At 43.2% G+C, this 11,558-nt stretch overlaps 1 protein-coding gene across 1 annotated transcript in view; it reads left to right on the forward strand.

Moving 5' to 3' along the window:
• Positions 1-11,539, forward strand: part of LOC132473895 (ATP-binding cassette sub-family G member 4-like) — a 19,290-nt gene extending 7,751 nt beyond the window's left edge. The window contains exons 3-15 of the mRNA XM_060074184.1: positions 2,785-2,902; positions 3,808-3,940; positions 5,349-5,399; positions 5,821-5,966; positions 6,471-6,594; positions 6,735-6,849; positions 7,480-7,619; positions 8,007-8,105; positions 8,391-8,559; positions 8,809-8,909; positions 9,255-9,413; positions 9,506-9,624; positions 9,931-11,539. Of these exons, the coding sequence (XP_059930167.1) occupies positions 2,785-2,902; positions 3,808-3,940; positions 5,349-5,399; positions 5,821-5,966; positions 6,471-6,594; positions 6,735-6,849; positions 7,480-7,619; positions 8,007-8,105; positions 8,391-8,559; positions 8,809-8,909; positions 9,255-9,413; positions 9,506-9,624; positions 9,931-10,156 (1,700 nt within the window). The 3' untranslated portion in view covers positions 10,157-11,539. The remainder of the gene's footprint in view (positions 1-2,784; positions 2,903-3,807; positions 3,941-5,348; positions 5,400-5,820; positions 5,967-6,470; positions 6,595-6,734; positions 6,850-7,479; positions 7,620-8,006; positions 8,106-8,390; positions 8,560-8,808; positions 8,910-9,254; positions 9,414-9,505; positions 9,625-9,930) is intronic.
• The last annotated feature ends 19 nt before the right edge of the window (positions 11,540-11,558 follow it).

Here is an 11,558-nt window from a genome sequence, read left to right on the forward strand (position 1 = left end):
AATTAGGCCCTGGCCTACTTGCTGATTAACTTTATTTTTTCTCACTGCAGTCTATTTGCTGCTACTGGCTCCTGAAACTTGGCATCTTTTAGCCTTTACGAGTGCATCATTATCAGGTGTCAAATCCTGAGTCGCAACACATTTCACAATGTCATTCAAGTGTGTGTTTGTTAACCTTGATCTGTGCTTTGTTTTAGGTTAATTACAGAGAACACCTGTTTACAAAGATAGGTAGTCCCAAACATGGATAAAACCTTTGCAGCCAGGGATGATAATTTGGGGTACCCTGGCAAGAGATATTGATCAAATGTGTCCAAGCCCACCGACACTAATTTCTCCTTCATATTGGTAGCACACTGCAAGTCAATTATCTCGAGTTGGATGTCAGCTGGCATGTCAGAAGGCTTGACTGTAAATGGTGAGCGAAAAACGGCAAATTCCTTCTCTAGTTCACTGAAGACCTGAAACCTCCGCTCGAACTCCTGCAGCAATCCTGTTATCTTGTCTTTGTATTGATCCATATCATCATTACATCCAGTTGCACGCACAGATGTTAGACATGGGAAATGTGCGGTGTCACCGCTAGATAGCTGCGTCTTCCAGAGTGACAGTTTTAACTTAAATGCACGTATGCTGTCGTTATACTGAGTGACAATTTTCTTTGCGGCCCTGCAACATTTTGTGAAGATTATTCGTGCTGTGTCATATCCACCATAAAGGCAAGATCCTGCACCCACTGCGGACAATTAAGTTCCTTCACTGGGCTACCCTTTTTCTCCATGAACTGTCCAATTTCCTCTCGTAGCTTAAAGAAACGCTTGAGCACGGCACCTCGGCTAAACCACCGTACTTCAGTGGGGTATGGTAGGCCAGCCTGAATGTCATTATCTCTGAGAAAAGGGTCAAACTGACGGTGATTCAGACCTCGCGCTCTGATGAAATTTACAGTTTTTACAACCACAATCATAACATGATCCATTTTCTTTGTTTTGCAACACAATGCATCTTGATGCAAAATACAGTGAAATGCCCAAAAACCTTGTCCCCCATTTGCGGTCTGTACTTTCTCTCCGAATTTTGTCGCAACGCGTGACTTTCTCCCGACCATTGATGGTGCGCCATCTGTAGCCAGGCTGACGGCACGGGACCAGTCCACTCCGACCTTGTCGAGCGCTCGAACGAGAGACCTGAATATGTAATTCGTTGTAGTGTCCTTCATAGGCACCAACTCAAGGAACTCCTCTGTGATTGTCAAAGTCTCATCAACACCCCGAATAAATATGGCCAGTTGAGCAATATCTGTTACATCAGTGCTCTTATCATTTGCAACCGAAAAAGCAATAAATGACTTGATTTTGTCATTCATTTGTCTGCCCAAGTCTCCTGAGAGCTCTGTTACCCTATCTGCGACAGTGTTCTTCAACAGTCTAATGTTGGCAAAGGCAGATCGCTTTTCAGGGAACACGACTTCTGCAGCCTTCAGCATGCATGTTTTCACGAACTCGAACGAATTTCATGAGCAATAAGGTAGCTGGCTTTCACTGCTGCATCACTGACCTCACGGCTGAAAGTAAAAGTAGACTGTTGTTTCTTCAGACCTGCTAACAATTTGTCTATCTCCTCTATTCTTAGTTGTCCTTTCAAATGGTGATATTTTTCTTTATGATGAGTTGCATAGTGGCGCCGAATATTTGATTCTTTGAGCACTAAAACTAAACCTTTGTGAATAAATAATTCTCAGTCTATTTTTCCTGGAAAACTCTGCACTCTGTGCCCTCTTGTCTTCTTTTTGACAAAGACATTTTGGTAATGGGGATGTCACCCTTGATAATTTCTTAATTGTGGTGAAACAAGGACAAGTGTGGAAATCCTTTCTTTTTTTATGTTGGCTGCCCTCTAGCGGCTGGAGTGAGCATTTTGGTTATTTCTTTAAAAAATCATAACTCATCACAGGAATGTGCTTTTTTTTTTTTAGAAATGCTCAGAAATATATGCTCTACAAGTCGCGGGCTTGATCAAATCATCCGTATGTTTGACACCCCTGCTCTACACCATCTAGTCATGGCTACAACCTTCACATGTACAGTCCTCCACATTGTGAGAGGAGGGTGGAAGTGTTAAGTATAGACACACACATACACACACATGTATGTGTCTCAGCTCTGAGGCATGTACAATCCAGTTGCTCTGTAATTTGGGCTCGGAGGTGTGTATGTGTATTTGAGTGTCTTCAGTGTTAGGCTCTATACACCCAGATGCTGCTGTGTACATCTGTTCCCACCCCGCCCTCGTTAATACGCATGTGTTGCACATGGAGTATTATTTTTCAACAGGCAATTTCAAGCTCCCTCCAACTTACTGTATGAATATTGGGTGATACTTAGTAGTTGGGAAAGGTTTTGTAGATCATTGTTACATACTAATTATGTGACAATCCTACTGAGTCTGCCTTGTTAATATGGTGTTCATTTTCAGATCAGCGTGCTATTATGTAACATGTGCTTTATCACGGTTTGGGTCGAGAATAGGAAAGTTGAGGTTGCGTAAAGAACAATGGGCATAGGATCCACTAGGGGCTGTAAGGAGTTCCTAGTGGATCAGGAAATATATTTTACTTGTCATTCTCTTTTCTAACATGGCCTGCTGGATTGTCTGAAACATAGCTGAAAAGGCGTGTAAAGGCTGGAAAATCAAAAGCCTAAATGATGCTCCGACCTTAGTAAAATATCTTGTGGGAGTTAATAACATAACGTTTTGTTGTATCGGTGTTGTCCTCTTCCCCAGGTTTCAAAGCCTTACTAAAGTGCCTGTCTGGGAGGTTCTGCAGCCGGGAACTGATAGGAATCATGGGGCCCTCTGGGGCCGGCAAATCCACCCTAATGAACATCCTGGCTGGATACAGGTGAAAGGAAACATCATAAGGCTCCTGCGTTCTGCTTATCCACCAACATGACCATCCTAGACATATATACATAGACACTGCATTGGCCTTTGGATTGTGAGTCAAATTCGCCGCCATATCGAAGAGGCAAAGACTGGCCTGTAAACAACCACTAGTATACAGGGAGTATTGAAGTATTAAATATGAATATAACAACGACTCATTGAAATCCAATGAGAAATGTTAACTTCATATTGCTTTTTTATGCCGATAATCCACAGTACTCCCATTGACTTGTCTTTATTTACAGTCCAGTCTTGGTCTGTCTGATTTGGCAGAGGCGTTGACTACCGCAGCAGCTGGTGGAGCGGTCAATACAGCACATGTCTACGACGACTATAATGTTTGAGGTTAAATAGAGAATATCTTCCTTCAGTTTAGCCACAGTAGAGTAGTAATGTATATATTGTTACATTATATATATATATATATATATGCAGTATGTATGTATATATATATATATATGTGTATATATATATATATATATATATATATATATATATATATATATATGTGTATATATATATATATATATATATATATATATATATATATAATATATATATATGTATATATATATTTATAATGCGTAAGTTTTTCTCTTCATGAATATGGGTTTTTGCTGATGGATGTGTGTGTGTCTATGTGTGTATGTGCGTGCACATGCATGTATATCTGTATTCGTGTTGATGCATGTGTGTTGGTGTTGATGCATGTGTGTGTTTGTGTTGATGCAAATGTGTGTGTGTATGTGTGTTTGTGTTGATGCACATATGTTTGAGGGTTTGTGTTGATGTACTATGGTGTGTGTGTGAGGGGTTTGTGTTGACGTGCATGTGTTTGTCTGTGTGTGTGTTTGTGTGCAGGGAGACGGGGATGAAGGGTCAGATCCTGGTCAACGGGAAGCCCCGGGACCTGAGGACCTTCCGCAAGATGTCGTGCTACATCATGCAAGACGACATGCTACTGCCACACCTCACCGTGCAGGAGGCCATGATGGTGAGGTCAGAGTGGGGGGCCACCACAGCTGCATCTGGTTCTCCTGCAGTGTTAACTGGGAAATTGCTCTCTGATGTTGTGATAAAACAGATTAATCGCCTATCATTCGTGTTATTTTCCAATGTGAGAGACTCAGTCCTTTTTAATTGCATGTATCTCAAGGACAGTGGTATCCTCGCGATACTATCCAGATATTCACATTTGTGTATTGCAATGAATATAAGTCTGTCTTTAGCTGGGAAGGAACTGATTTCCAAATATGACCATGGCCCTACATCAGGGATGTCAGGGTGAAATTGGTCAGGGGGCCAGATTTTTTTCAAGAGAGACCTCAGGGGGCCGGATTACACTTTCGGACTGAAAAGGCCTGAAAAGGCCAAACACTGCCTCAACACATGGATAAGTAGGCTATTTTAAATTATGCTTGAAGGCCTAGACATCAAAAATAAATTGCATTGGCCCCAAAATAGCCTCACAATGAGGCCTACAATTACATAGCCTAAAGCAGGAGACAGCTCCCCTCTAAGAACTTAACATTTTCCTATCCATGCAAGTAGCCTACATTTATAAATGAGAAATGCAACAAAATAGACTAGGTGCCAACAAAACACATTTCCTATAAATAACACAAGTGTAAACTGTTAATTACTCTTATTTTATTTATTGAAGGCTTGCCCAGGTGAACTAGGCGATCGCCTAGGGCGGCAAATGCGTTGGGGGCGGCAAAAGTGTTGGGGGCGCCCCCTGGTGGCGGCCTTAATTGATGAATACATTTTAATGAAACAAGCGCGTTTTCTAAACACGTTTCGAAATGGAATGGAGAATGGGGGATGAACAGTTATTGAATCGTAACAGACCAGCAGCAGTAACGGACCAACTGACGGATTCCAAAAAATATATATATATAAAAAAAAAAAATATAAAAAATTGATACAAATTAAATAAATACACATATTCTCTCCTTATCACCCGCGGGCCGGATGTGACATACAGTCGGGCCGTGTCCGGCCCGCGGGCCGTAACCCTGGCATCCCTGCCCTACATTGTTAAAAAAGTCTCCAGCCTACCAAACCGACACTCTTTTACATTCTACATTTACATTTTAGGCATTTAGCAGACACTTTTATCCGAAGTAAAGTAAATACATTTGTCAGAAGAAAACCCTTGCTCTTGCGCTCTATGCTCTTGCCAAAACAGGTTGGAAGTAAAGCGAATACTTCATTCTCTACCTGATGTGGACCGTTCTGATTGTTCCCAAGATTGATACATGTTCTTTGGGTGGCACCATTATTATAATTATCTTAATTTGGCAGACTGGGCCATCCTTGTGCATGAACTGAAAATCCCTCCCCTGAGCGTGTGTTTGTGTGCGCGTGCACACTAAGTTTTTGTCTTTTTATCACCACAGGTTTCTGCCAATTTGAAGCTGAATGAATCCATGGAGGTGAAGAAAGAGCTTGTGAGTTGAATGTGATCTGAACCATCTCTCTCTGATCTTCCTCTTTCCTTTCTCCTCTTGCCTCTCCCTAAATCCTTTTTTTGCTGAGAGTGTCAGAGGAACACATTGACACCTGCCGAGCACACACAGTTACACACTATGTCTCATATTCAAGCCCTGTGAGTTCCTCTTCCTCTTTGTTGAACAAATTACGTTGTTCTTCCTCTGGGTCACATGCCTATGGTGTCAGATTTGACTCAATATTATTTATGCAAACATGATGACTTACAATGTACATTTGAAGTTATACTCTGAATACACGCCTGTGGATCTCAAATCTAAGCGTACCAGCTCAGTGGTACACATACAGGATTAAACACAGAAAGGGTTGGGAGAGGCTCTCTGTGGGTTGTGGGTAATGTAGCGTGTTGGTTGGGTCCAGGTGAACGAGATCCTGACGGCCCTGGGGCTTCATGAGTGTGCCCACACGCGCACCAGCTGTCTGTCTGGGGGCCAGTGCAAGCGACTCGCCATCGCCCAGGAGCTGGTCAACAACCCCCCCGTCATGTTCTTTGATGAGCCCACCAGGTACGGGGGTCTGAGCCCTGAGCCTAAAACATTCATTCATGGTTTAACAGCATTGGAAATATTAATATTATCTCTGATGTATTTTCCAAGCCTCAGGTCAGGTAGTTCTTTGGGGAAGAGAGCAAGGATCTCTTTCCCCATCTAACTTGGTGAAATAAAGTTGAAATGATTCAAATAGATTGAACAGAGTCGGACAAGGAGTAGACCTAATACTAATACAAATAAAAAACGTACCTTATATTTTCTCTCTCTCTCTCCCTTTCAATCGCTCTTTCTCTCTCTTCCTCTCTCTCTCTCCCGCCCTGGCTGTCTCTCTCTCTCTCTCTCTCTCTCTCTCTCTCTCTCTCTCTCTCTCTCTCTCTCTCTCTCTCTCTCTCTCTCCTCCCTCCCTCCCCTCTCTCTCTCTCTCTCTCTCTCTCTCTCTCTCTCTCTCTCTCTCTCTCTCTCTCTCTCTCTCTCTCTCTCTCTCTCTCTCCCCCCCCCCCCCCCCCCCGGCCCTAACAGTGGCTTGGACAGCTCCTCATGCTACCAGGTCGTCTCTTTGATGCACTCTCTGGCTCTTGGCGGGAGGACTATCATCTGCACCATCCACCAGCCCAGTGCCAAGCTCTTCGAGATGTTTGACAAGGTGCCCTCCCGCCCCACTCTCTCCATCCCAACCGTCAGCTATTTGGATTGCCTCTTCTGTGAAGGGCAACTAACTCCTTGAAGGAGACGAGATGGGGGTCTTTATCATCTTCTCATGTGACCGGTCTTATCTCCCTGCAGCTGTACATCCTGAGCCAGGGTCAGTGTATCTACAAAGGAACCGTCTCTTACCTCATCCCTTATCTCAAGAACGTGGGCCTGCGCTGCCCCACCTACCACAACCCTGCAGACTTCAGTAGGTAGACTCAATGTGGATTATACTGCTGAAGGAGCTGCATCATGATGAAACCAGTCCAAGCAATTCAATTCAAGAGGTTCATTGGTCTTTAAATAAGGGAGATATCATAAACTAAAAATTATTTATTAAAATTCTCATCACAATATAATGATGCAACTAGATCTATTTTTGCTGCAAAATGTACAAAATAATTGATAACACTGATTTCATGGCTTTTCTGTCCAAAGTACTTTCCTTATTAACAAATAATGGCAGAAGAATATCCCTTGCACACTGAGCTTCTCATTCGTATTCTGTTTCCCCTCTCGTCACTCCTCTGGTGCTATGTGCTGTTTCCCCTCTCGTCACTCCTCTGGTGCTATGTGCTGTTTCCCCTCTCGTCACTCCTCTGGTGCTATGTGCTGTTTCCCCTCTCGTCACTCCTCTGGTGCTATGTGCTGTTTCCCCTCTCGTCACTCCTCTGGTGCTATGTGCTGTTTCCCCTCTCGTCACTCCTCTGGTGCTATGTGCTGTTTCCCCTCTCGTCACTCCTCTGGTGCTATGTGCTGTTTCCCCTCTCGTTACTCCTCTGGTGCTACGTGCTGTTTCCCCTCTCGTCACTCCTCTGGTGCTATGTGCGTGTGCCAGTAATTGAAGTGGCGTCGGGGGAGTACGGAGATCTGAACCCGGTGCTGTTTGAGGCTGTGAGGGACGGCATGTGTGCCGAGGAGAAAAGGAACCAGTGTGAAAGGAGGTGTCCGTCCGTCTGCACGACAAAGTGCGCCAAGGTTGGTACCGCGTTGGAGTGGCTGACCTGGCTAAATTTGTGCACCATGTAGCAAGTTTATTCAGTGGTTTAGTTGGAAGAGTAAGGGGGATTCTCAGTGACAGCTTCCAGGCTGGAGAACAGTCTCCCCTTTACTCGATCAAGTCAGCCCCTACAATTCATATACAATCATCTCGTGTAAGCATGTTGTGTATGCATGAACCTCCTCAGATATTTTCTGAATCATTTGTTTGCTGCTATCACCAGGAATGCTGTTATCCCCAGGAATGTGTGCTTCTGCCTTTAGGTCAACGCTAGTTGTTTTGAATGTGCTCTATAAATACATTGGATTTGTTTTGAGACAAAGAGAGGTTATTGATTTAATGGACTGATGAATCCTTCTATCCAGGACTCGGGGCATATTGAAAGCCATACTTTTGCCACTAGCACCCTGACGCAGTTCTGCATCCTGTTCAAGAGGACTTTCATAACTATATGTCGCGATCAGGTCAGCATCATTACACAATCACTCCATCTGTTGGGGTTTCATTACTGAGCAATTTCAATTTAAAGTTTAGAACTGTTGAGAATACCTGTCTATCCTCTGCTTGATGTGGTTTACCTGTTAGTAAAAGTTGATTAAAAAGGCAAGTAGAAGTGTTGATATTTAGCGTTGTCTTTGTGGGGCTGGGCTGGGTACACTGGAGTACAATGGCAAGGGAGAACAACTGAACTGGTCTGGCCAGTATTCACTCAGTCAGGGTGAAAGGTGATATCATTGCTCCTTTGGCAGGTCCTGACCCATCTCAGACTGACGTCCCACGTCGCCATAGGGGTGCTGATAGGCCTGCTCTACCTGAACATTGGCAACGATGCCAGCAAGGTCTTCAACAACACTGGATTCCTCTTCTTCTCCATGCTGTTCATCATGTTTGGAGCGCTCATGCCCACTGTGTTAACCTGTAAGAGGAGAAAGAACCATTCAATCTAGCTTGTTATTAATTTGTAAATATGTTTTCTGCGTCGTTTTCTACATCGTTTTCTAAATCAAAATTGTACACTTTATCAAAGGTTTTTTTCTGGCAAGCCGCAACAAATATTAACGTAGCTGTCTGCATTAAAGTATCTGGTTATCATAGCAGTATGACTCTTTTACTTATTATTTAAGTCCTATCCTTTATTTTTCATGATTGTCATATTTTAATGCTCAGTTCCCTTGGAGATGTCTGTGTTCCTCCGGGAACATCTGAACTACTGGTACAGCCTGAAGGCCTACTACCTAGCCAAGACTATGGCTGACATTCCATTCCAGGTGAGTTCCCAGTACCCGATCTGATAAGCCTTTCCCACCAGTTCAATGTCAAGCACATTAAAGTCCTTCAATTCATAAAACAAGTGAAACTTAGTGCCAAATACGAGGGCCCTAAAATACTTTGTTATAAAGTAAAATCAAATGAAGAGTTATACAACACCTAAATCTATACTCTACATTGCAATGACTCTTAATATACAACGGCCCGCCAATGAGGGGAAAACAGAGTTGAGATTGATCTGAACGTTTCCGACAGGGGTCACTTCTGACGCTTGAGAGAATTTCACACTAATCACTTAGAATGCACAGAGACAAATGACAAATGCTGTAGGCGTTTGTTTACAGGTGATCTGCCCCATCATGTACTGCAGCATAGTGTATTGGATGACAGAACAGCCACCCGAGGCTAGCAGATACCTCCTCTTCTTAGCCCTTTCTACCTGCACTGCCCTGGTGGCCCAGTCTCTTGGGCTTCTGGTCGGGGCTGCCTCCACCTCCCTTCAGGTAGGGAAAGAAAATCCCTCATGACTGCCTTATGGTGACATTTATTAAGATGTAAACCTACCTTTTATCCCCCCACACATTTTCGTCCAAAGGTGGCCACCTTCGTGGGCCCTGTCACAGCGATCCCTGTGCTGCTCTTCTCTGGGTTTTTTGTCAACTTTGACACCATTCCTACCTACCTTCAGTGGAGCTCCTACATCTCCTACGTCAGGTGTGTAGTGTGGTAGGATTCGAAGAATATTAATGTAGCATTAAGGGGTAGACGCCGCCATGACCTCTTTAAGGGTCCTATCCTCATATTTTTGGAGAATTTCCCCATTATACCACTATATTTTAGTGAAGAAGCATACTGAGATTGTCACTTGCGGTTTCGACCGGTTGACTTGCCCTTCAACTGGGCCTTTAATGACCAACTTCATTTTTACTCACAGACATCCTCCGATGAGGGCAGGATTCTGTCTAAACCTTGATATTAGTGTTTGTTTACCCTAGATGTGTCCCTCTCTGGTGTCCACAGGTATGGCTTTGAAGGGGTGATCCTGTCCATATACGGGCTGAATCGCACCGAGCTGGAGTGCCCGGTGCCCGTGTGCAAGTTCCAGCGGCCCGAAGAGGTGCTCCAACTGCTGGACGTCGAGGACGCCAAACTCTACATGGACTTTGTCGCCTTGGGGATCTTCTTTCTCGTCTTCCGACTGGCCACCTACCTCGTCCTCCGCTACAAGGTCAAGTCGGAGCGGTAGGTTCCGACTCGGCTCTGGTCTCTCTAAGGAAAACCCTCGACCTCCTGGCTCTGGTCTGTCTCACTGCAGCTGTCCCCCAGCGCTTAACCCGGCCCAGCAGAATCTGTTTCTTCAGCTGGACCACTTTCATAATACTGCACTCTTGCTGCTATATACAGCACAACATAAAGAACCCTGATCCGCTGCCCAGTCCATCTCTGGGCGGTAGGCTATCCATGTTTATTTTCGTGGCCAATAACATACAGGAGTCCACCTGGAACAATGCATGGCAGGTTTTACCTCACAACTCTGGACTTCAAGAGGAAAACACCAATGTGTTACGAAAGCAGACCGGTTTTACTGTAAACAAGAAAGCATATTCCACACCCACTATAGTGACCTTTCCTTATGTTTTCACGTTTCTTTCGTTCCTGGGGGCAATGTGAATGCTGTGCTGTTCCGTACTTTTCCTAAAGTCGCCCTGCATCTCTGGCACCGTCCACATCGGATAACGCCAGATTTTATGGTATACTTACCTATTTATATAAATAAGGCTTGGAGAGAACCAAATACAGATAAGAAAGAGTTTACATTTTCTGAAGCAAGCCAAAAAAAGGATTTTAACCACATACTGTTGCACTGGAGAAACAGAGAGAACGGGAGAGCATACAAAAGAGAGTGAGAGAGTTAGAAATGTACATGTAGACTGAAGTTATTTGAGAAATTAAATTAGTTTATTCATGGGACCATGATAAGGCCTAATACTCTAGCTGCTTTTTTGAGTGATTTCTCATTTTTCCCCTTTTTGTTTTAGGCTACTACTGAGCTTGAGAAAAGAAAAATCAGATTTAGTCTTTATTAATACAATCGTCTTAATTGTTTTAACTTTTGTATATCTCTAAGGGAGATATTTTTTCTCAACAGGTAATACTATCTGGAGAATATGTATTTTTCTACTTCTGTGATTGACTTTTTAATTGTAATTATACAATCGTACCTAAAATAAATACATTCAATCTTAATTTCATACAACATTTGATTCTATAATCATAATTTCCTATAGGCCTTAATTCAGTATTATTTCAACCAACATTTTCTTATTTGTGTCCAAGCAGTGCCAAAAAAAACCCCATGTAATTATGTTTATATACCATTATAACAGAACAATACAATATGTTAAAATCCCCCTATTTAAACGGCCTTAGGCCATATGGGGGAACCCCAAAAAAAAAACGATGGACGTTTAACGGGGATATTTCACATTATTATATCTCACATTATTGACACGGCTGTGATTTTCTCTTTGTTTATTAACTTGTAAAGCCTTTTTTCCCCGTTCTGTAGCACGTTATGTCTCCTCGTTGTGCAGCAATTATCTGACCCTAATAAAATAATCACAATTTTTGACTGTGCTTTAATATTT

The sequence above is a fragment of the Gadus macrocephalus genome, chromosome 16 (assembly GCF_031168955.1).
Source record: "Gadus macrocephalus chromosome 16, ASM3116895v1".
In the NCBI taxonomy this organism is placed as follows: domain Eukaryota; kingdom Metazoa; phylum Chordata; class Actinopteri; order Gadiformes; family Gadidae; genus Gadus; species Gadus macrocephalus.